This window comes from Mobula birostris, chromosome 12 (genome assembly GCF_030028105.1).
Source record: "Mobula birostris isolate sMobBir1 chromosome 12, sMobBir1.hap1, whole genome shotgun sequence".
Taxonomy (NCBI): Eukaryota; Metazoa; Chordata; class Chondrichthyes; order Myliobatiformes; family Myliobatidae; genus Mobula; species Mobula birostris.
Window position 1 is genome coordinate 35,161,029 of NC_092381.1, and position 24,061 is coordinate 35,185,089.

The following is a 24,061-nucleotide window of genomic DNA, read 5'->3' on the forward strand; positions in this document are numbered from 1 at the left end:
GACCCTTCACCTGGAATGGAAGACTTGAGGTGGGGGGGGTGGGGGAGGACAGGAAGTCCGTACAACGAGATGAAGAGCAGGTGGGGCAAGAGCTGGCAAATAATACCCAGATCCAAGTGAGGAGTGGTGATTGGAAGATGAAAGAGGGATGAGTAGATCCTGGGAGATGATAGGTAGCCACAACAGACAGCTGCAGATGATTGAACACACAAGGAAAGAAATGTTGAGCATGGAACTAGATATAGGGAGTGAGTTGGGCGGGTGTCACAATCTTAGAATAAGGAGTTGGCCATTAAAAATAGCAATAAGATTCCTCATCCTAAGGTTAATTCTAATTTTATTTCTTATGTGCATTTGTAAAGAAGTTTGACCATTTCTGGATGTTCATGGCATTAAGAAACAGGAATTTTATTATAATTCAATTAAAAAACTTTAAAAATGTTTGAAAGCTCATAATCACCACCAACTTAAAGAATTAGCACCATGTGTTGATTGCATATTTACCCGTATTTGTTCATCGTACTTGATAGAACGTCCACTCTCCCAGTCAAACCCAAATCTCATTAAATGGATCACTAACACACTTGGTAGAGACTTGATGCACATCCGCTTCACTGTTGTCCTCTGGAAGATGGAACACAAGTGTTTAGGAATAATTCCAAAAACATTCCACAATTCTGCAAGTAGACTTAACCAGATTTAAAAGTTAAAAATAGGTTGGAACAAGCCACTGGAAACTTGATAAGGTCTTTTCCAAAATGCATTAATACCTTTCTGGAACTTTTTTCCTTCATAGAACATTTACAGATTGTAGGATAGAAAAATGGATGAGGACATTGGTATCAATGCAGGAAAAGAGAAATACACAGAAAACTGTAGCTGGAAAGGGAGGATTTAGAACAGAGGCAAAGGTGAGGCTATGAAGAGATGAAAATTATTTTAATGAAGGTACTGATGGTCTGGACACAAAAGGGGGGTGATGAAGTGAATGGTGAACAAAATGTGGAATAGGAAAGTAAATGAGAAGCAGACATGTTAGATGAATTCAAGGTCATGAAGGACTGAAAATGTACATTTCTGCAAGACAGTCCAGTCTAAAGATGACAATTGACATGATTTTCAAAGGCAGACAGCTGAAGGAATAAATGACTGAAAACATGGTGTTTGAGATACAAAACTCAATTAAAATGCAATATGTATCAACGAACAAAAGTAAATCAGAATTGTGCGTAATGCAGATCTGCTGCTGAAACACTCTCACTGAAATTGTCCAAAAACAATAGAACTTTCGTCCATAAAACTCAGCAAGATTGCAGTTGGCTACTTTTGAATACAGAGAATTTTGGTTAATTGGAGCAGCTGCTTATGGGAACAACCCTTAAAAAAAAATCAAGAAAATAGTCGTGATTCCCGTTGTTTATTTGGAACACTATACCGCTTAATTGGCATAGAAGAATGTCGCCAGTTTCTAACTAGCTTTAGTCACGTGAACTCGTGTAACTGTACAGGGTTCTGAGTTGGATGATCAGCCATGATCATACTGAATGGTGGTGCAGGCTCGAAGGGCCGAATGGCCTACTCCTGCACCTATTTTCTATCTTTCTAACTGTTAGATACTAAACTGTGCTTAGAGCAAGCAATTCTTAAACAGCATTATTTGCGTGCATTTGTGTTCAAAAAGCAGTGATTTTTGTCACTGATAGTTGGGGAAAAATAAGCAGTAAGACAATTTAGAACTGTTTTGCTCACTGTGGTTTCAAGCATTTTGAGGACTGGAGATGCCAGAAACAGCCCAGAGTGAAAATGAAACAATTTGACTACTTCAACAAGTTAGAAACTAAGAAGAATTTGAAGGTGTTAATAATCATCTCGAATATTACAATGAAAATGAAGATTTGGAGAATGCAATCATCGAAAGCATTGTATGAAGGCAGTCCATTATTTGCACTAGGTGTCTGCTTTAATTTTGCTCATTTACAGTTAAACAAAAGAACATGGCAATGTGTTGGTTGCTTGTTGTATCTGACAATGACAGTGAAACCTGTATTGAGTTTCACTCTTCTAAAACCTGAGTTTTAGAATGGGCAAAACCATTGCACTGGGACAGTTCCACCTTTTTGACCTCAGAAGTCCAGTTCCAGTGATACAAATAGATGTCATAAACTGTAGTCTTCCTTGGTTACAGTGAATAACTATGACTTCTTCTGTGCTTTATCATGTCTTCACTCTCCCTGAAGTATTTGCAGAACTGCCTTCTTGGCAGTTCACTGAATGGAGCTCACTGTTGATCTTACCTGCCCAGACTGCTGGAGTTGACTTCACATCCTATGGTATATCCCCATTTCATCGGTGTGTAAAGCCCGCCGCTGAACTCACCTGGTTTAGCCCAGGTTTCGAAGCAATCTACCAGGGTGTGGTTGCTGTTGCATACAAACAGCTATTTGGAGCCACAGGTAAGAACTGAGTGTCTGATTGGGACCAAAATTGAGTGCACTGCCTGAGAACGAATACAATATGCCACTTTACCAGATGTTCAACCCTTCCCTAGGCACCCCATACAGGGCAGTGTACACGGGATGAATTCCTCCATCGATAACTATTCGGAACTAAAGCACACTTTTATAGTACTCTAGGACCATTTTCAGTATTCTAATTTGTTCTGTACTTCATTTTTAAATCAAATGGATTCCAGTAAATTGTGACACATTAAATTTCCAGCATCTGTAGAATTTCATGTGTTTATTTTTCTGACTCATTACAAAGAATAGCTTGAAAAGCTTGTGCCATTAATACGTTGAATAATGTGGGCCAATGCAAGTAGAATAATGCACTGACAATAGTTCTGACTGGAATGCAAGGTCAAACAATACACTTCTGCCTTCTAACAGTTTAATGTTCCTACTATTTTGGGAGGTGGAAGAACCCAAGTATTTGGGATTTAAACGTTTAAATCGCTGAGGCATACTTATCGATTCAGGTAAAGCTTCTTCTCCTTTGCCATCAGATTTCAAAATGGACATTGAACTTCATACTTTTGTTTATATCCAGAGAATCAGGAAACAATTTTGTTGCAATGTTCTGTATGTCTGGATAACACTATGCATCCTCATAAAGGTAATTTGCTTTTAAAGGCCTCATTAACCTCTATTCAATTTGAACAGTTTCATTCAGTGTTTCCATATACTTCAGCTTTAAGCATTTCAATATCTCACCTTTTCTTTACATTTCTCACAGTAGTATGCATTGCCTCCTTCAAGCACCTCGCCTCTTACAAACTGATCCAGTGATATTTCCAGGCTTTGGCATGATGTTACCCCTAGGTTCAGTGCCATGAATGCTTCTTCACGCTCATATCTACAGGGGAAGAGAAAATATATACTTAGTTAGCAGTTGCTCAGAGATAGATGAAAGGTTGAGTGTTTATTTCAAATAAAAAGATTTACTAAAATATATGTAAATCTCAAGTGTATTCAATGACACTAATGTTATCAAGTCTCTCATTACCTAACGTAGAGCTATGGTGCAGCATTAACACTGATGCCTCACAGTTTAAGCGAAGTGACTTTGATTCTGACCTTGGGTGCTGGCTGTGCTGAGTCTGTACACTCTTATTGTGACCATGTGGACTTCCCCTAGGTGCTCTGATTTTCTCCCACATCGCAAGTACATTTGATAGGTTATTTCGCTACTACAAATGACCCTTTAGTGTAGATTAATGGCAAAGAAAATAAAAGCAGAGCATACATGAAAGAACAAATTGCAGTGGTATATGCAATTAGGAAACATAGAATACATCTAATGTCATTGTTCCCAAGAACCAATGTGCAGTTGATGGGCTAAGCAGCCTCCGTATATGTACTTATCAGTATATCTCAGCAGTCATCAAACAGAAACACAACTGAACCAACCACAAAATATCACAGCTTTCAGAGCAAGAGAAAAACTTGAGTGAATCACCTCTCGACATGCCAATGCTTTTCTACTTTTACTAGGAGTAAGATGGAATACTTTCCATTTGTCTGAATGAGATCGATTCCAATTCTCAGGAAGGTGAAGGACAAACAAGACAAAGCAACATGCTTGACTGGCACCCATCAGCCATTCTAAACATGCTTTCTCTGCACAGGGCTGCAGTAAGTACCATCTTCAAAATACAATGCAATAGGCTACTTCAAAAGCATCTTGGAAACCCATGACCTGTATAACTAGAAAGTAAAGAGATAGCAAGTGCAAGGAAACAGCACCGCCTACAGGCTCTTCTGTAAGTTGCATACTGTCCTGACTTTTCTCTAGCATTAGTCTTTCATTATCATTGGGTCTAAATCAGTGGACAATATTACACCTCCTCCTGGGGTGCTGGGAATTTCCAAGTGGGTAATAAAGATAGGCTGGTGGGGAGAGCGCTTGGTAGCGAGGGTGGCAGATGAGGGATTACAGGCTTAATTTAAGAAATTAATTACTTATACACACAAGCTGTATTACTTATACCTCAAACCCGATGAAATCTGCAGATGCTGGAAATTCAAGCAACACACACAAAAAATGCTGGAGAACGCAGCAGGCCAGGCAGCATCTATTGGAAGAGGTACAGTCGACGTTTCAGGCCGAGACCCTTCGTCAGGGCTAACTCGATCTCTTCTTTCAGTTAGTCCTGACGAAGGACCTCGGCCCAAAACGTCAACTGTACCTCTTCCTATAGATGCTGGTTGGCCTGTTGCATTCACCAGCATTTTTTGTGTGTGTTACTTATATCTCAATGTTTTATAATTGATTACAATGATCACATAATCACTTCTTCTCTTGCTAACCCATTGTTTTCTTTGATTTTAGAAACATAGAAAATAGTGATTATGTGATCATTGTATGTGATCATGATTATGTCATCATTCCCTTCGAGCCTGCACCGCCATTTATTATGATCATGGCTGATCATCCAACTCAGAACACCGCCCCAGCCTTCCCTCCATACCCCCTGACCCCCGTAGCCACAAGGGCCATATCTAACTCCCTCTTAAATATAGTCAATGAACTGGCCTCAACTGTTTCCTGTGGCAGAGAATTCCACAGATTCACCACTCTCTGTGTGAAGAAGTTTTTCCTAATCTCGGTCCTAAAAGGCTTCCCCTCTATCCTCAAACTGTGGCCCCTCGTTCTGGACTTCCCCAACATCGGGAACAATCTTCCTGCATCTAGCCTGTCCAATCCCTTTAGGATCTTATACGTTTCAATCAGATCCCCCCTCAATCTTCTAAATTCCAACGAGTACAAGCCCAGTTCATCCAGTCTTTCTTCAAATGAAAGTCCTGCCATCCCAGGAATCAATCTGGTGAACCTTCTTTGTACTCCCTCTATGGCAAGGATGTCTTTCCTCAGATTAGGGGACCAAAACTGCACACAATACTCCAGGTGTGGTCTCACCAAGGCCTTGTACAACTGCAGTAGTACCTCCCTGCTTCTGTACTCGAATCCTCTCGCTATAAATGCCAGCATACCATTCGCCTTTTTCACCACCTGCTGTACCTGCATGCCCACTTTCAATGACTGGTGTATAATGACACCCAGGTCTCGTTGCACTTCCCCTTTTCCTAATCGGCCACCATTCAGATAATAATCTGTTTTCCTATTTTTGCCACCAAAGTGGATAACTTCACATTTACCCACATTAAATTGCATCTGCCATGAATTTGCCCACTCACCCAACCTATCCAAGTCACCCTGCATCCTCTTAGCATCCTCCTCACAGCTAACACTGCCACCCAGCTTCGTGTCATCCGCAAACTTGGAGATGCTGCATTTAATTCCCTCATCCAAGTCATTAATATATATTGTAAACAACTGGGGTCCCAGCACTGAGCCTTGCGGTACCCCACTAGTCACTGCCTGCCATTCTGAAAAGGTCCCGTTTATTCCCACTCTTTGCTTCCTGTCTGCTAACCAACTCTCCACCCACACCAATACCTTACCCCCAATACCGTGTGCTTTAAGTTTGCACACTAATCTCCTGTGTGGGACCTTGTCAAAAGCCTTCTGAAAATCCAAATATACCACCATCCACTGGTTCTCCCCTATCCACTCTACTAGTTACATCCTCAAAAAATTCTATGAGATTCGTCAGACATGATTTTCCTTTCACAAATCCATGCTGACTTTGTCCGATCATTTCACCGCTTTCCAAATGTGCTGTTATCACATCCTTGATAACTGACTCCAGCAGTTTCCCCACCACCGACTTTAGGCTAACCGGTCTATAATTCCCCGGTTTCTCTCTCCCTCCTTTTTTAAAAAGTGGAGTTACATTAGCCACCCTCCAATCCTCAGGAACTAGTCCAGAATCTAACGAGTTTTGAAAAATTATCACTAATGCATCCACTATTTCTTGGGCTACTTAAGCACTCTGGGATGCAGACCATTATGGTTGTTGAAAAGCAATGTGATATTTCTGTATTTGTCATATCATGAGAAATCTGGACTGAAGGAACTGTTATTTCTGGGCCCAGTGTGCACATTATGCCATTCATTACTGCAGTACAGTGTTAGCTGGTGTGATTCCCATACTCTAATCACGCAGTGAAGCAATTCCTGTGAATTAGGGTATGGAATTCAATAGAATAAAGATTTGAAACTACCCTTTTTAATGGTCTTGACCGCATTTCTCTAGCCCACAGCTCAATAGAGATACTGCTGCCCCACTTTATGTGCCTTCAAGTAGAGAGCCAGGGTTTGCCTGAGCTATGATGACATCATAACTTTCCCCTTCATTGATCGCAGCACATGAGGCTCAGCTTATACAATGGGTGATTGACCGTGGTTGTTAATCCATAATGAAAATGGCAGAAGCAGGCCAAACTAAAAAAGTGCAGATAGTATAGTGTGGAGTTTCTAAAATATGGATTTATATCAGCACCAAGCAAACAACTGCAGCCAATGTGTCTGTTGTGTGAAAAGTATTTCAAATGAGGCAATGAAACCATCCAGGCTTCTGGAACATTTGAAGAGAATATACTCTCATTGAGCACACAAGAACTTAGCTTATTTTCATTCATTTTGTGAAAACTTTCAGAAACAGAAAACACTTCAACCAGCACTTCACAAGAAAACAGTAATGCGTTGTGTGCTGCATACAACATTTCATTTCAAGCCCCACACAAATGGAGAAGAACTGAGTCTCCCAGCAGTAAAGGAGGTTCTGAGTACGGCTTTGAGTAAGTCACCAGACTAAATAATTAAGTTGATTCCACTCAGTGACAACTCTGTTCAAAAATGAATAGATGAAATATCTGACATTGTGCAAAACACATTGTGTAACATAGGATAACAGGATCTGCTCTGCAGTTGGATGAGACAACTTTGCTTCTTGGTTATGTTTGCTTCATAAAAGTATGGGGCAAAAGTTGTTTTTCTGCAAGAGGACAAGAAACAGATATGAAGTGGGAGCCAATAATTCCAGTTGTTGAACAATTTTTTCAAGGACATTCTACTCACCACCATTGTTGCTTATTCATCAGATGGGGCACCAATGACATAATGTAACAGTGGGGTTATTACTTTCTTGAAAAAGCTGTACCTAACATATTTACCATTCACGATGTTATTTCACAGACAACATCTTATCACAAAAAATCTGAAGTGATTGGCTAAACAACTCAATAAATACTGCTTTCACAGCGGTAAATAAAATCAAGTCCCATGCTCTCAATTCGCAACTATTTTGAGAGCTTTGTATTGAGAATGAATAGCTTGAATGCTCGATGTTACATACAGAAGTCAGATGGCTCTCAAAAGGAAACTGCCTGAAACGATTTTATGCGCTGTTTGAAATTATGACAGAATTCTTTGAAGACTTGAATGCCTCATTCAGTAATCAACTCAAGAATATTAGATACGACGTTGCTTAATCAAAATTGTTTGCAAAGTTTAATGAAATCAATTCTCAATTGCAAGGAAATGATGTGAATTTTATCAAAGTCAAATCAGTCTGTCTCCACATTTCTGTCCAAGTCAACCCTATTTAAGAGCAACATTGGCTGCCAAGGCCTTTTGCAATTTCTTATCATCTCTGAGTGGGAAGAGAAAGAAAGAATACCAGATGATAATCTTCAAGCATACTATGCCCACCTGGGTGAACTGTATATAGACATAGAACATAGAATAGTACAGCACAGTACAGGCCCTTCGGCCAACAATGTTGTGCCGACCCTTAAACCTTGCCTCCCATACAACCCCCCACCTTGAATTCCTCCATATACCTGTCTAGTAGTCTCTTAAATTTCACAAGTGTATCTGCCTCCACCACTAACTCAGGCAGTGCATTCCACGCACCAACCACTCTCTGAGTAAAAAACCTTCCTCTAATATCCCCATTGAACTTCCCACCCCTTACCTTAAAGCCATGTCCTCTCGTATTGAGCAGTGGTGCCCTGGGGAAGAGGCGCTGGCTGTCCACTCTATCTATTCCTCTTAATATCTTGTACACCTCTATCATGTCTCTTCTCACCCTCCTTCTCTCCAGAGAGTAAAGCCCTAGCTCCCTTAATCTCTGATCATAATGCATGCTCTCTAAACCAGGCAGCATCCTGGTAAATCTCCTCTGTACCCTTTCCAATGCTTCCACATCCTTCCTATAGTGAGGCGACCAGAACTGGACACATTACTCCAAGTGTGGCCTAACCAGAGTTTTATAGAGCTGCATTATTACCTCACGACTCTTAAACTCTATCCCTCGACTTATGAAGGCTAACACCCCACAAACTTTCTTAACTACCCTATCTACCTGTGAGGCAACTTTCAGGGATCTGTGGACATGTACCCCCAGATCCCTCTGCTCCTCCACACTACCAAGTATCCTGCCATTTACTTTGTACTCTTTCTTGGAGTTCGTCCTTCCAAAGTATACCACCTCACACTTCTCCGGGTTGAACTTCATCTGCCACTTCTCAGCCAACTTCTGCATCCTATCAATATCTCTCTGCAATCTTTGACAATCCTCTACACTATCCACACCACCAACAACCTTTGTGACATCTGCAAACTTGCCAACCCACCTTCCTACCCACACATCCAGGTCGTTAATAAAAATCATGAAAAGTAGAGGTCCCAGAAAAAATCCTTGTGGGACACCACTAGTTACAACCCTCCAATCCGAATGTACTCCCTCCACCACCACCCTCTGCTTTCTGCAGGCAAGCCAATTCTGAATCCACCTGGCCAAAATTCCCTGGATCCCATGCCTTCTGACTTTCTGCATAAGCCTACCACGTGGAACCTTGTCAAATGCCTTACTAAAATCCATGTAGATCACATCCACTGCACTACCCTCATCTATATGCCTGGTCACCTCCTCAAAGAACTCTATCAGGCTTGTTAGACACGATATGCCCTTCACAAAGCCATGCTGACTGTCCCTGATCAGACCATGATTCTCTAAATGCCCATAGATCCTATCTCTAAGAATCTTTTCCAACAGCTTTCCCACCACAGACATAAGGCTCACTGGTCTATAATTACCCAGACTATCCCTACTACCTATTTTAAACAAGGGGACAACATTCGCGTCCCTCCAATCCTCCAGTACTATTCCCGTGGACGAGGACATAAAGATCCTAGCCAGAGGCTCAGCAATCTCTTCCCTCACCTCGTGGAGCAGCCTGAGGAATATTCCATCAGGCCCCGGGGACTTATCTGTCCTAATGTATTTTAGCAACTCCAAAACCTCTTCTCTCTTAATATCAACATGCTCCAGAAAATCAACCTCGCTCATATCATCCTCACCGTCATCAAGTTCCCTCTCATTGGTGAATACCGTAGTCATTGAGGACCTCGCTCACTTCCACAGCCTCCAGGCACATCTTCCCACCTTCACTCCTGTCATCCTTTTGCCTTGGGGTTTTCCTTTACCCTACTCGCCAAGGCCTTCTCATGCCCCCTTCTTCCTCTTCTCAGCCCCTTCTTAAGCTCCTTTCTTGCTACCCTATATTCCTCAATAAACTCATCTGATATTTGCTTCCTAAACCTCATGTATGCTGCCTTCTTCCGCTGACTAGATTTTCCACCTCACTTGTCACCCATGGTTCCCTCACTCTACCATTCTTTATCTTCATGTCAGAGAGATTTCAGGATTCTCTCAATCCAAGTTCTCAACTGGGTAATAAATTCATTCCTGACCATTTGCAATGAGGAATTAAAAGGAAGGATAGAGGAAGAACTGATCTTGCTATAAAATGACTGAGTTAAAGCTAAGGTTCAAAAAAGACCATATCAAGACTTTTGGATGCTGGAAGAAATCTCTGAATGTTATCCTGCAATGTGGCAAAAGGTCAAGAGGTTTCTTATTGCCTGTTCAACATCATATTTAGCGGAGTGCAGACTCAGTGCAGTTGCCCAATTTCTTTCAAATCAACGAAACAGACCACAAATTACTCTATGTGAAGATCTGAGACTCCGTCTGAGTAACATTCAGGCTGAAGTTGCGGAGCTGATATCACTGCACCTAGTCCACCCATCTCACTGAAAGGTGAACAAGTAGTGGTCGAGTATAGTTGGACTACTACTCAATGCTCTAAAATTGCTGTAGCTTTAAATACATTTGAACATTTTTCGCTATTATTTTCTTTCAATGCGCATCATAAATCAAAGTTCTCTATAGTTTTTATGTAATGGCCAGAAAGGGAGGGGAAGGCACTGGGGATGTGTTTGGGCAGCCAAGGGGGGTGATAACCCAAAAATGTTTGGGAACCACTAAATCCTGCAACTCCCCACCCAACAGCACTTTGGGAGTGTTTTCACCAGAGAGGCTTCAGAGGCTCGCCACCATTTTCTCAAATACAATAAATGTTGGCCTAGCCTGTGACAGTTTACAGAAAATAACATTCAAAGTACATTCGTTTAAGTATATGGACATTTTTTCTCATGGCGCTAAGCTGCAGTCTCCATCGAGGTCGCAGTGCAGACTTAAGTTCATTTTTTAGTCTTTTTCAAGTTGGTAGGGATGGTCTTGGGGAGAGGGGGAGCGGGAGCAGGAGCAGGGGAGGGAGTGGGGTTAGGTTAGGGTTTAGGAATAGGGTTGTGGGGGAATTGGAAGAGAGGTCGAAGTCTAAGTCTCCGCTCTATTTGAAAGTCAGCGATGTGGACCTGGTTGGATGCCAGGTCAGCAGACCAGCGAGGACAGGATGCCTCTAGCTAAGCAAATTATAGAGACCGGAGTTCGAGGCCGAGTGTTTGGGGTCCTGTCATTGGTGAGTCCAGAGCTCAAGGCCTGGAGATCGAGTCCTCATTTGTCATCATTGGCAGTCTTATGTTGATACTGAAGATCATAGCACGGAAGGTTGACTGGAAATCCAAAAGTCAAGGTTGGATGGCCAAAGCCTCGAATCTGTGAATCTCTGTGAGACGGCAGGGGAACTCAAAAGCAATGTGTGCGAATCAATGAATCCGCTGGGGTTAGAGGACTGTGTATTTTCACAGGTGGGTGGGTGGAAGGAACAGAGCTTGTTTTGCTGTTGTTGCTTTGTTGCTTGGTTTTGTTCTGTTCTGTGCTGTTCTTCTGAGCACGGTGGACATGTCATGTTTGCAACAGAATGTATGGTGACGCTTGTCGGCTGCCTCCAGCATATCCTTGGGTGTGCTGGCTGTTGATGCAAAATGATGCCTTTTCAACGTATCTTTTAATCAGTTGCTAGAAAAAGTTTTATGAACCCTTTGCAATTATCTGGCTTTCTGCAATAATTACTCATAAAATGTGGTCTGATCTTCATCTTCAGTAAGTTATAATAATACACAAACATAATCTGCCTAAACTAATAACACACAAACAATTGTACTTGTTATTAATACTGAATACACCATTTAAACAATCACAGTCTAGGTTCAAAAAAGTACGTGAACCTCTGTCTGGGGTAATGCCTTCTACAAAACCTATTTGGAGTCAGGTGTTCCAATCAATGAGATGAGATTGGAGGTGTGGGTTGTGGAGGTGCCCTGCCCTATAAAAAAAAGACACCCAAAATCAGGTTACTGAAAGAGCCTGCTCTTCTCAAGAAAGATCTGTTTATGTGTACCATGCCTCGATCATAACAACTTTCAGCGAACCTTAGAAGAAGAATTGTAGAGATGCAGGAAGCTGGAAAAGACTACAAAACATTTCTAAAGACCTGAGTGTTCATCAGTCCACAGCAAGAGAAATTGCCTACAAATGGTGGAAATTCAGTACTTCAGTACTGTTGCTACTCTCTCTAGGAGTGGATGTCCTGCAAAACCCACACAAAGAGTACAACATGTAATGCTGAAGAAGGTGAAAAAGAACCCAAGGGAAATAGCAAAAGACCCGCAGGAATCTCTAGAACTTGTTCATGTGTCCCCTATAAGAAAAACATTGAACAAGAATGGTGTTCATGGAAGGACACCACGGAGGAAACCACTCTACAAAAAAAAAAAAAAATTGCTGCACATCTTAAGTTTGAAAAGACCACCTGGATGTTCCACAATGCTTCTGGGATGGTGTTCTGTGGACAGATGAGACAAAAGGCAGAAACACACACTGTCATGCTTAAAGGAAAAAGGGCACTGCACACCAACACCAAAACCTCTTAACTGTGAAGCATAGTGGACGGAGCACCATGGTTTGGGGCTGCTTTGCTGCCTCAGGGCCTGGACAGCTTGCAATCATGGAGAGAACAATGAATTCAAAACTGTATCAAGACATTTTTTTTTTGGCACATGCCTGTGTGTGTGCGCGCAAGTCTGTGCGTGTGTCCGTGATGATGTCTTTTTCATGGCTTTTTACAAGGCGTGGAATGAGAGAGACAGACTGTGATACGCCACTCCTCACACAGACATTTTCGCAGTATTTCCCCTTTATTTTACGAGGTCGAGCTGCGATCTCGACACTCAACCCGGCACAGATGGAAAGCGTATTCGGGAGCGGACCCGACTGGTTCAAACCCGGGAACCTTTGCTCCTGGGTCCGGCGCCGATGTCATTGTGCCACCAGCCGGCCCTGTATCAAGACATCTTACAGGAAAATGACAGGGTAGCGGTCTGTCACCTGAAGCTTAATACAAGTTGGATGATGCAACAAGACAAAGATCTGAAACACAAGAGTAAATCAGCAGAATGGTTTAAAAAGAAGAAAATTTGTGCTTTTGAATAGACAAGTCAGAGCCTAGACCTTAGAATCTGTGGCATGACCTGATGAGGGCTGTTCATGTAAGGTATCCCATGCAAGGAGCAGCAGCTTAGGAGAAATAATGGCGCCTAATGGCGACTCTTTTGTTTGCATCTTCAGAAACAGCTCTACTACCACCTTCAATATCTCTATTTTTCCCTTTCAGGGTTCTTTTGAAGACCCTGACTTGGAGTTACACGCTGATTACGGTTCTTTGCAGGAAAGGGACCCGCTCTCGGGGTTTCACTACTGGCCGTTATTCAGCACGCCAAGGACGCGGTCTAAGAGTTCAGCTCACCTTCGGAGGGCTGAGATCTCGTGGCTCTGGAGTTGGGTGGATTGACGGTTAGTGTCCGGGCCGGAGATCAGTGTCGTGGAAGATGGAAGATCTAAGGCTGTGTGCCCAGAGACCTGAGATCTTTGGGCAGAGGTCGAAAAAAGCGACACAACGGACTTTTTAACATCGTAAACCAACGAGTTGTTTGTTATGTCTGCCCTCTCGCTGTGAAACAGAGACACCTCTTTCTCCCTTATTAGGGGAGGGGAGGGGAGGGGGGAAGAGAGAGAGAGAGAGGGAGGGAGGGAGGGGTGGGTGCCAATGCTTTTTTTTGCCGGAGGGGGGGGATCGTTGCTTGCTGCCGCTTTTGCACGAGAGGGAGGGGAGCTGAGGGGGGATTTTGGAGTTCTAACATTTAACTGTCATTCATTCTTTGGGGGCACTCCTGTTTTTCATGAATGGTTGCGAAGAAAAATCATTTCAGGATATATATTGTATACATTTTTCTGACATTAAATGTACCTTTGATATATGGATGAACTTCAAGTTTTGCATGGAGGGATGATCTAAAATTCCTCCTCACCATTGTGCAAGTCTGATCAGCTGCTACAGAAATGTTTGGTGGAGGTTATTGCTGCTAAAGGAGGTTCTACCAGTTATTAAATACAAGGGTTCACATACTTTTCCAGCTTGGACTGTGAATGATTAAACAATGTGCTCAATAAAGACATGAAAAGTGCAATTGTTTGTGTGTTATTAGTTTATGCAGATTTTGTTTGTCTATTATTGTGACTTAGTTGAAAATCAGACCACAATTTAAAAGTAAATAATGCAGGAAATGAAGTAATTACAAAGGGTTCACAACTTCTTCTTACATGTGATAAATAAATCTGAATCAAGTACGAAGGGTTCAGTGAAAAATGGGCAACATGTGCGCAGATGGAGCTAGTTTGGTGGGGACCACGGTTAGCAGGGATGAGTTGGGCCTAATGGCCTGTCTCCATGCTGTGTAACTGTATGACTATGAATCTCCCCTATTCCAAATTGGAGAAATCTATTAAGTACGATAATCTCTTCTTCACTTATAGCAGACTTGTAAAGGTTAACTTCCAAACTTTTCTTCTATAACACCCTGGTTAAGATTTTAACTGCAATGCGCTAAGTATTTCATTTGAGCAGTTCTGTAAGAGCCGTCTGTTCTGCTTTTAGCATGTTTGGATTTGAGCTAGAGCTAAAGATAAGGGGCTGTTTTGTTCAACTGGTTGTGTCAGCCAGTCAAGGTAGTGGAATTGGGGACAAAGTTCTAGAGAATGCTGGGTGGAGAGGTTTTGGTGACGGACACTGGTGTGGGTCGAGGTCTTTTTTTTGGCGGGAGCTGGGAGAAGACAGGAGGGAAGATGGCTGAGGATGCCATCCTGGTTGCTCAAGGTGCTTTGTGCAGATGAATGGCTTCAAGGAGGAAGGACCAATGCTCCCGTGGGGAGCCTGTTTGTTCGATGGATTTTGAGTGACATTTGGAAGGTGGCGTGTGCTTTCGTACAAACCATGGATCCAGCATGTGAGTTAAAGACAACTTCAAGATGAGCTCCAACTTATGTGCACATTTGGGTTAACTGTAATGGGGCCCCTGTCATCTTTTTTTCTTTTTTCTACTAGCTGTTCAATAAAGCTGAAAATTGTAAATATACTTTCTTTATAATTGTACACAGGGTACAATCCATTATTTCTTGCTGACGGGTAATTGCAAGTGGGCAGCATTTCCTCAGACTGGGGTGTGGGTGATCGAAACATTTGACTCTCCCAGTCTGGTGGGACCCAAATCATATCCACTCTAAATGTATGGAGTTTGAGGAAGGTGGTTTTCTCACCGCTGTGTCCATCGGCTTGTTAGCGAGGGGCTAACCAGCTGTGTTTCCAGAGACATCCAGTAAAAAGGGGTTTCACTTACATAAGATCATCCATAATTCATTGCACCTGAGGGTTCTAACTTTCTTAAAAAATTCCTTGAAAAAAATTACTTAGTTATGTGAAAAAAATGCTACAGACCTGTGAGGACAATCTTTGCAGATCTTCTGGTCAGAAAAAATACCCTGGAAAGTGTTCTTAAAAATTTGTTCACGCCCGAGTTTCTGTGGAGAGAAAGAATTACTGTGGGCACACTGCAAATCATAAGAGATATAGAATGTGTATGTGGCCCTAAGAAATCTTGTGTACCTACCTTCAGGTGCTCATCTAGTTGGTCTATCAAACTAGTAAAAAATTCATATGCATCTTGCTGCTCACGTACATACAGCTCTTTATTCCACATTTTAAAAATCTGTGGAGGAGGAAAAGAATTTTTTTTTATATAAGTTTGCTATAAGATTCTCTGGACAATCTGAATCCTACCAGAGCACTCCACTCTATATCCCATGCACTGCTAGTTACTAGCAATCTTTCCTCTTCCCTCTTAGTCCTGATGGAAAATCTTGACAGGAAACACCTTTAGCTTTTTGCCTCCATAGATGCTGTTTGACCTGATGTGTTCTTCCAGCATTCTATTGTTTTGTTTTGTTTTCTGGACAGCCATTTACTTTGAATATTACATGTGCCCGTTTCCCTTTTTCATACCATCTAATACTGTGAAGACAGAAGGTAAATATCTTCAGATCTCTCCCTGTGCATAGCTTACTTAGATTGACAGCTGGAACTCCAACAGATTTCTTTTCTCTGGCGATATGCTGAGATTAGAAACTATGTAATGCAACATGGGCAGGTGAGTATAAGGAAAAATCTATTTTTGGGGAGGAGCATGCAAATACCCTTAATTTTATGAGGTGCCTGTAGGCACAAATATCTATAATTTCATTGAAAAAACATAATTACTGCACCCTGCTCGTCACCATCATTATTCCCTGATCCTGTGCAGCATGCAAATCAAGTGGATGCACCAGAGTAACAAAGAAACTAAGTCAAAGGTGGAAAAATTAAAGGTTAGGCAGCAGGCACTTACAAGTGCTGACAAAAAATGGTGGAAACAACAGTTTTGGAAAAAAAAAAGACCATGTGGAATTTAGACACATTCAGGAGTTTGATGTTGTCCAATTAAAAAACAAAATTTATTTATACCTGAATCTGTTCAGTTCTATTTGTTTTATTAGATATAAATCTACAGATGATTCAGAGTCCAATTAGTATTACTTATCTCTTATTTAAATTTCAGACTGAAGTCACCATTTATATTTTCACTGTTAAAACAACATTCCCAACTCCTCACTGCTTAGTTGAATGCACATTTGCTACATTTGGTATTGGCTACATATTAATTGGTTATATAAAGTTAAATTAATTTTTGAACTTTCTTAAATTTTTCAAACATTTCAACTGTTTCTTTGTTTTGGCAGGCAAAACCACTCTTGCTTTCACACCAAAGTTTGGCATCTTCACATTCAGTACATGATAATACTGTTATCCGAAAGGCATTCAAACTCATGAGCTAGGATCTTTCTTCACTCAGTTACCATTACACCAACAATAAATATCTCTGAAGATTTCAAATATCAAGTGCATTTAACTGCTCCATCAATTAAACACCATTTCTTATCATCATAAGGTTTCTAACCTTCCAGAAGGTCTCCGGAACATAATATTGCAATTTACTTTCCATCAGGTGCCCAAAGAGAGACTGAACTTGATAAAATACATTTTCTTCTGGATTCTCATCATCATCATCATCTACTGACAACATTGCCTATAGGTGAAAAGAAATGGAACCAGAAAAATGTAAACAAAGCACAGGACAAATTTTGCTTAAAATGTGCAATATTCACTATTTTAACTATTTACTGTAATCTAAACGATCAGGTTTTGCTACTGAGGCTTCTATTTATGGCCCATTCTTAGGTGCAAAGTAGTGGTAATTGCTATACCACTAGATGGCAGTTCAGAGACAGTCGATTGGTATGGGACAAAAGCCATGTTTCGGCTGCATCGGCTTAACAAAAAAAACAGCAAATTTTCTTTCTGAAAAGACAACTCAGCAGCAAACCACCAAATACTTCCTCTCAGAGTGATGATTCATCAAAGACTTCTTGGTCCTGGAGTCTGTGCAATCTTGCTCTTTTGCTTTCTAAGAGACAATCACTTGGGCTGCACACTACTGTATCAGAAATCTGGCATGTACAGTACTGTGCAAAAGTCTTAAGCATATATACATAGCTAAGGTGCATTAGATTTTTGCATAGTATTGTATTTGTCAACATGGAGTGGACAGCAAATTTATAAATCAGGCAGGAGCAAAGAATATTGGGAATGGAGCGGGGGTGGAGCACTGTGGGAGGGGTGTGGGACAGGTGGCAGAGCAGGCATGCCAGGGTCGGGAATGGCGGGTGCAAACACACCCAGCCTTGAGACACAAGGTAATTTGATTCCAAACAATTAGTTTATTGATCATTACAGTATATCTCTCTGGTACCTCCCACTCCTTCCCCTCTTCCCAACTATGATCCCCCTTCTTCATGCACTCTTCCCACTCAGTCCACAACAGAGACCTGTATCAGAATCAGGTTTATCAGCACTCACGTAATGAATTTTTTTTTGCGGCTATAGTACAGTAAATAAAATCACTACAGCACTGTGCAGAAGTCTTAGGCAACCAACCTAGCTATATACAGTATATGTGCCCGAGACCTTTGCACAGTACTGTAGATGGAATCCTGCCCTCCATGGGAGTTCATGCAGCATCTCATTGCTGTGCAGCTCTGTATCGTGTGCAATGTGCAGAAGATGGGTTGTGTCAGGGCAAGTGGCATGGCTGTTCTGAACTGAGATGCAGAGCTTAGAGGCATATCCTGGCTGTCATGGCCAGTATGGGCTTTGATGAAACCGGGCAACAGCTTTTCCGTGTGTTGAACTGCCTGGATCCTGAACGGATTTCTTCCACTATCACGTTGGTGTTCTTCTCCAAACACGCCTCCTCAGGCTGGCTGTCACTGATAGCAAGTTCAGAAAGTTGACGAGGATTATGGAAACAAAGTGAGACTGATGATCCCAGAAAACACAAAGATTCTTAAAAAAGATTATAAAAAGTTAGAACCCTGCAGTCTCTTTTCGATTCCTCACTGGTAGTAAGCAATCACAGGAAACATCAAGAACTTCTTCATCTTCAATTGTGTTCAGAAAGTTTGTATGAGTCAGAGGCAGATACACCAACTCCAAGAAAGGGTATGGGATCTGCTGCTTCTACAGCTGTCAAGGAATGCTTCCAAAGACAAATAAAGAAAATGGAAAAGACAGCTATACTTGTTCCACCATTTAAGATCACGCCTGGTCTTTTACTTCAGTGTTACCTTCCTACACAAAAGTGATATCCCCTGATCTCCCTAATACCCTTACTGATCTCTGCACAGATTTGATCTAGAAGTTTCCCAAGAAAGGTGGAATGTGGGGCGTGAGTGTAGCCAATGACACCCCACATGTAGCTGGTTACCTTTACACGTGGCTTCAAAGAAGCTGGGTATATAAATATCAAGTTTCAATATGTGCCTAAATTGTGCACCAGCTGTTAAATGTTTAACTTCTATCCATCCTTATGGTCTAGCCATTTTGCCACAGAAAATCCCATTTAGTTTGACTGTAAATGGAGAACTTATGAAGAATACATGTATCACAACATTTTACATAGAATATCCTCCAGATTCTGCAGAAAAGGAAGATTTTGGAATCCATTGGGTGACCCCCCCCCCCCCCAAGTATACAGTCCAGATCACTAGCAAACTGTCTCATCACCAGAACTGTCAAACCTTGCTTGGCTGGCAAAGAGGGCCAAATACCAAATCCTTCTTGCACAGCTGGAGTCTTGATTCCACTACACACTGTTTCCCAATCCTGAGTGCACATTGACTATTGATATATCACTGTTTGACAGCACAAAATATTAAAGACAATCCATCTCAAGGTAAACTCTAGCTTTTCCATCATTAATAAGGTTCCACTCACACCACCTATGAGTGGGCAACAGAACATTTTAATGTAACAGATACATTGGTAAGCATTGAGTATTCCCAGATTGTTCACATGACTTTCTGTATGCAAAGTTTTGCTTATTTAACGCTTAATCTCAGCAAGATATTGTGGAGCTTCTTGTTTCCTGCACTGACCAATAGGGTGAAAATAGCCTAGCAGTTTCAAATTGGGATAAGTTTTAAAATGCTGAACATGGACTTTATTTTTAAACTAAAATATTAAGGAATACTACGATGGGAAACTGATGTGTGCAAATTATAACACTATCTTGCCTGTCCTCAAGGAAAAAAAGACTGCAGTTCCACTTCATTTCATAAGTTGTATTCTTACCATCTATTGAAACAAAGAATGAGACTTAAAGTTAAGACAGTTAAGAAGTAAAGTTAAAAATGACATTACTTCTGGCAACCCAGGCTGCATGTAAAGTTGCTGAAACACTGCATTCATATAGCATGTTGCTCCTCCATTCTTCAAACCAACAAACCCAGAAATGGCACGACTGTCAACAGGTGGCAAATACTAAGATTTAAAAGAAAATCGTCTTATCAAGCTTAAATTAAATCTCCAATAATTCAGCCATAATCATAAAAATACAGAACAATCCAAGTAAGTGTGACTTATAAAATATCACTAAGTTGATGGGTAATTGTAGATAAAACATGTGCTAGATACATGGAAAGACATTCTAGGGAAAAGCTAATCCTTCATGGGAGACAAGACTTCCATAGTAATATATTAAGATGACAAACAGCGAGTGAAGGCAAAAAAAAATACAACAAAACCTCAAAGCATCTAAATTTTTTAAGCTTACAATTCATTCTGACAGCTAATTATACCTGTACGTGTAAACAGGAGCAAAATGGAAGGAAAAGGTTTAAGCACAATAATATTTTATTTCTAATCCCAATGACTAAACACATTGATGAAGGTAGAGCAGTAGATGTAGTGTATATAGATTTCAGCAAGACATTTGATAAGGTACCCCATGCCAGGCTTACTGAGAAAGTAAGGAGGCATGGGATTCAAGGGGACTTTGCTTTGTGGATTCAGAACTGGTTTGCCCACAGAAGGCAAAGAGTGGTTGTAGAGGGGTCATATTCTGCATGGAGATCGTTTACTAGTGGAGTGCCTCAGGGATCTGTTCTGGGACCCTCACTCTTCATGATTTTTATCAATGACCTAGATGAGGAAGTGGAGGGATGGGTTAGTAAGTATGCTGATGACACAAAGGTTGGATGTGTTGTGGATAGTGTGGAGGGCTGACAGAGGTTAAAACGGGACATTGATAGGATGCAAAACTGGGCTGAGAAGTGGCAGATGGAGTTCAACCCAGATAAGTGTGAAGTGGTTCATTTTGGTAGGTCAAATATGATGGCAGAATATAGTACTAGTGGTAAGACTCTTGGCAGTGTTGAGGATCAGAGGGATCTTGAGGTCTGAGTCCATGGGACGCTCAAAGTAGCTGCGCAGGTTGGCTCTGTGGTTAAGAAGGCATACGGTGTATTGGCCTTCATCAATCGTGGAATTGAACTTAGGAGCCGAGAGGTAATGCTGCAGCTATATAGGACCCTGGTCAGACCACACTTGGAGTATTGTGCTCAGTTCTGGTCACCTCACTACAGGAAGGATGTGGAAGCCATAGAAAGGGTGCAGAGGAAATTTACAAGGGTGTTGCCTGGATTGGGGAGCATGCCTTATGAGAATAGGTTGAGTGATCTCGGCCTTTTCTCCTTGGAGCAACGAAGGATGAGAGGTGACCTGATAGAGGTGTATAAGATCATGAAAGGCAACCTGATAGAGGTGTATAAGATCATGAGAGGCATTGATCATGTGGATAGTCAGAGGCTTTTTCCCAGGGCTGAAATGGTTGCCACAAGAGGACACAGGTTTAAGGTGCTCGGAAGCAGGTACAAAGGAGATTGTCAGGGGTTAAGTTATTTTACTCAGAGAGTGGTGAGTGCATGGAATGGGCTGCCGGCAACAGTGGTGGAGGCGGATACGATAGGGTCTTTTAAGAGACTTTTGGATAGGTACCGTGGAGCTTAGAAAAATAGAGGGCTATAGGTAAGCCTAATAATTTCTAAGGTAGGGACATGTTTGGCACAACTTTGTGGGCCGAAGGGCCTGTATTGTGCTGTGGGTTTTCTATGTTTCTACATTTCTATGGTGTAACCTTTGAATCTGTATCTCTTATATTCAAGGATATAAATGCCAAAAAGGTTTTACAGAAGGCGAAAGAAGAATGGAAAATTAAAAGGGAGGCATGGGTATAATACTTTAAGTAATCACTGACATTGACAGAAAAACAAAGGGAGGAAAAAAGGCTGCAGTAAACATAAAAATATGAACCATAACTACAGTTATGACAGTGGATACACTTTTCCATTATTGCTTGGCACTAGTATGTATTGGATTCATAACATGCATTTTCAAAGAGAAAGCCTGTTACCACTATTGCTCTACACACTCAGTGCTTACACCCTTGTTTTCGTAACATACATAAATTACTTAAACCTAAACGCAAACATACAATTAAAAGAAGTTTGCAGGTAATGTAAAGATTATCTCTATGACTGATATTGCTTTGGATTTTAGGAAGTTATGGACTATCTGGCCAGCTGACCAAAACAGTGGTGAACAGAGGCTAATGCAAAACAAGAATGATGAAATGCAAAATGCAACAAATGGGAAACTTGATTGGCTGGGAGATATAAAGGGACCTTGTTCCTAAATTCCTGAAAATTACTAGACAGGACAGAACTACCCAGCTAATTTGATAGTCAGATTGGACAAAATATACAATATAAGAGCTGAGAAACTATGTTAGAATAACATGTAAATTAGTCAGGGTATTGCATGAGCAATGGGTAGAGTCTGGTCACAACATTATTTGAAATATGTGTCAAATGACTAAGTAACTATGCAATATTTCTTGGATGTTAAAATGTATAGATAGAGTGATACAACAGCCATAAGGGAGCATCTCCTGTCACAACCTCACATGGTCAAGAGATACTCAGGTAACAGTATCTGGGGTACAACTGGCACTGAATTATATCATATTATCTATAACAAAGTAATAGAAGCTAATATTATGTCAGTACTTTACTTACCTCAAATTCCTTTGTAAGTGCAGGGTCAAATTGGTGGTGCATTGAAAGCAGCTCATTGGAAATAAGCTGGAGGTTACTCATTGAGCTGTCTGCCAACATGACCAGCACTTCATAGGCAGCAAGACGACTATTGACTGTACTACATCTGAAAGAGAGAAAGATGAGCTACATCATCACTTACATTTTAGGCAGAATCTAGCTTGACAGATGGACAATATTTAAGAAACAAATTAAAATAAACTGCCTGATTATTAACAGGATTTAAAAGAACTGGTCTTACATACTTTGGATGGAAATCCTGTTGACTAATAGAGCAGCTCCCAGCTGGACTGCTGCTGGTCAAGATAATTTTGGAAGCACGGAATAGGAAGTCTTCCACCAATTGTTTGATTAGTGATGGGCCTGAATAAAATTTAAAAAATGAGTCAAATCAAAAGGCAGTTTACAATAAGCAAAGTAATTGCACAATTAGAAATGAAATTTGAGCTTAAGAGCAAACAAATAGTCATATATTACAATAAAAGAGCATACATATAATAAAAAATCAGGGACCAATAAAAAACTCCCATGCTGGAGAAGACAGAGCAAAAACGTTTAATGATACTCCCATTATCATAATTGATAGAAAATTGATTAAGAGTTCCTTGAAAGGCTAAATAACGGTGACTCCTTTGCTTGCATCCAGAAACAGCTCTATTTCTATCTTTGATATCTCTCTTTTTTTACCTTTTCAAGGTTCTTTTGAAGAGCCTGACCTGGAGCTACACACTGATTTTGGTTCTTTGCGGAAACGGGACCCATTGTTGGGGCCTCATGGCTGGCTGCTTTTTGATATGCCAAGGACGTAGCCTGGAAGATGAGCTCGCTTTCAGGGTGCCGGATTTTCGTGGCTCTGGAGGGGGCAGACTCGAGGCCGGTGCCGCCATCTGATTGGTTGTGGGAGATAGAAGATCATAAGCAGCAAGCTGGCTGCTGGCTGTGTGCCCAGATACCAGAGTCCTTTGGGCACAAAGCTTGGAAAAAGTGACACAACAGACTTTTAACACCATAAGTCAGCAAGTTGTTTTGTTATATCTTCCCCTTCGTTGTTCTACTGAGACACCTCTTTTTCCCTTATTAGGGAGAGAGAGAGAGCGCCTGTATTACGTCGAATAATGGGTGAACGAGTAGTCTTTGGGGTATTGCAAGTCTGTGTCTTTATTGATGCTTTCTGCATGCTTGACTGCTCAGTGGGGGGGGGTGCCGATGCTTTTTTGCTAGTGGGGAGGGGGGGGGTCATTGCTTGCTGCTGCTTATGTGTGGGAGGGGGAAGCTGGGGGGGGGTGAGCTTTGGGGTTCTAATATTTAACTGCCATTCATTCTTTGGGGCACTCCTGTTTTCGTGGATGTTTGCGGAAAAAAAATGAATTTCAGGATGTATATTGAATATAGTTATCTAACATTAAATGTAGCTATTGAAACCTATTGAAATCTGCTTAAAATACAGAATTCACCCATCGCAGGTGAAAC

At 41.3% G+C, this 24,061-nt stretch overlaps 1 protein-coding gene across 2 annotated transcripts in view; it reads right to left on the reverse strand.

Moving 5' to 3' along the window:
• The window catches only part of usp24 (ubiquitin specific peptidase 24), a 255,619-nt gene that overhangs the window by 72,178 nt on the left and 159,380 nt on the right, over positions 1-24,061 (reverse strand). For both annotated transcript variants that reach the window (XM_072273615.1, XM_072273614.1), the window contains exons 40-47: positions 22,837-22,954; positions 22,553-22,697; positions 19,839-19,958; positions 17,038-17,166; positions 15,655-15,753; positions 15,483-15,565; positions 3,213-3,354; positions 505-624 (exon numbers count right to left, since the gene is read on the reverse strand). In XM_072273615.1, the coding sequence (XP_072129716.1) occupies positions 505-624; positions 3,213-3,354; positions 15,483-15,565; positions 15,655-15,753; positions 17,038-17,166; positions 19,839-19,958; positions 22,553-22,697; positions 22,837-22,954 (956 nt within the window). The remainder of the gene's footprint in view (positions 1-504; positions 625-3,212; positions 3,355-15,482; positions 15,566-15,654; positions 15,754-17,037; positions 17,167-19,838; positions 19,959-22,552; positions 22,698-22,836; positions 22,955-24,061) is intronic.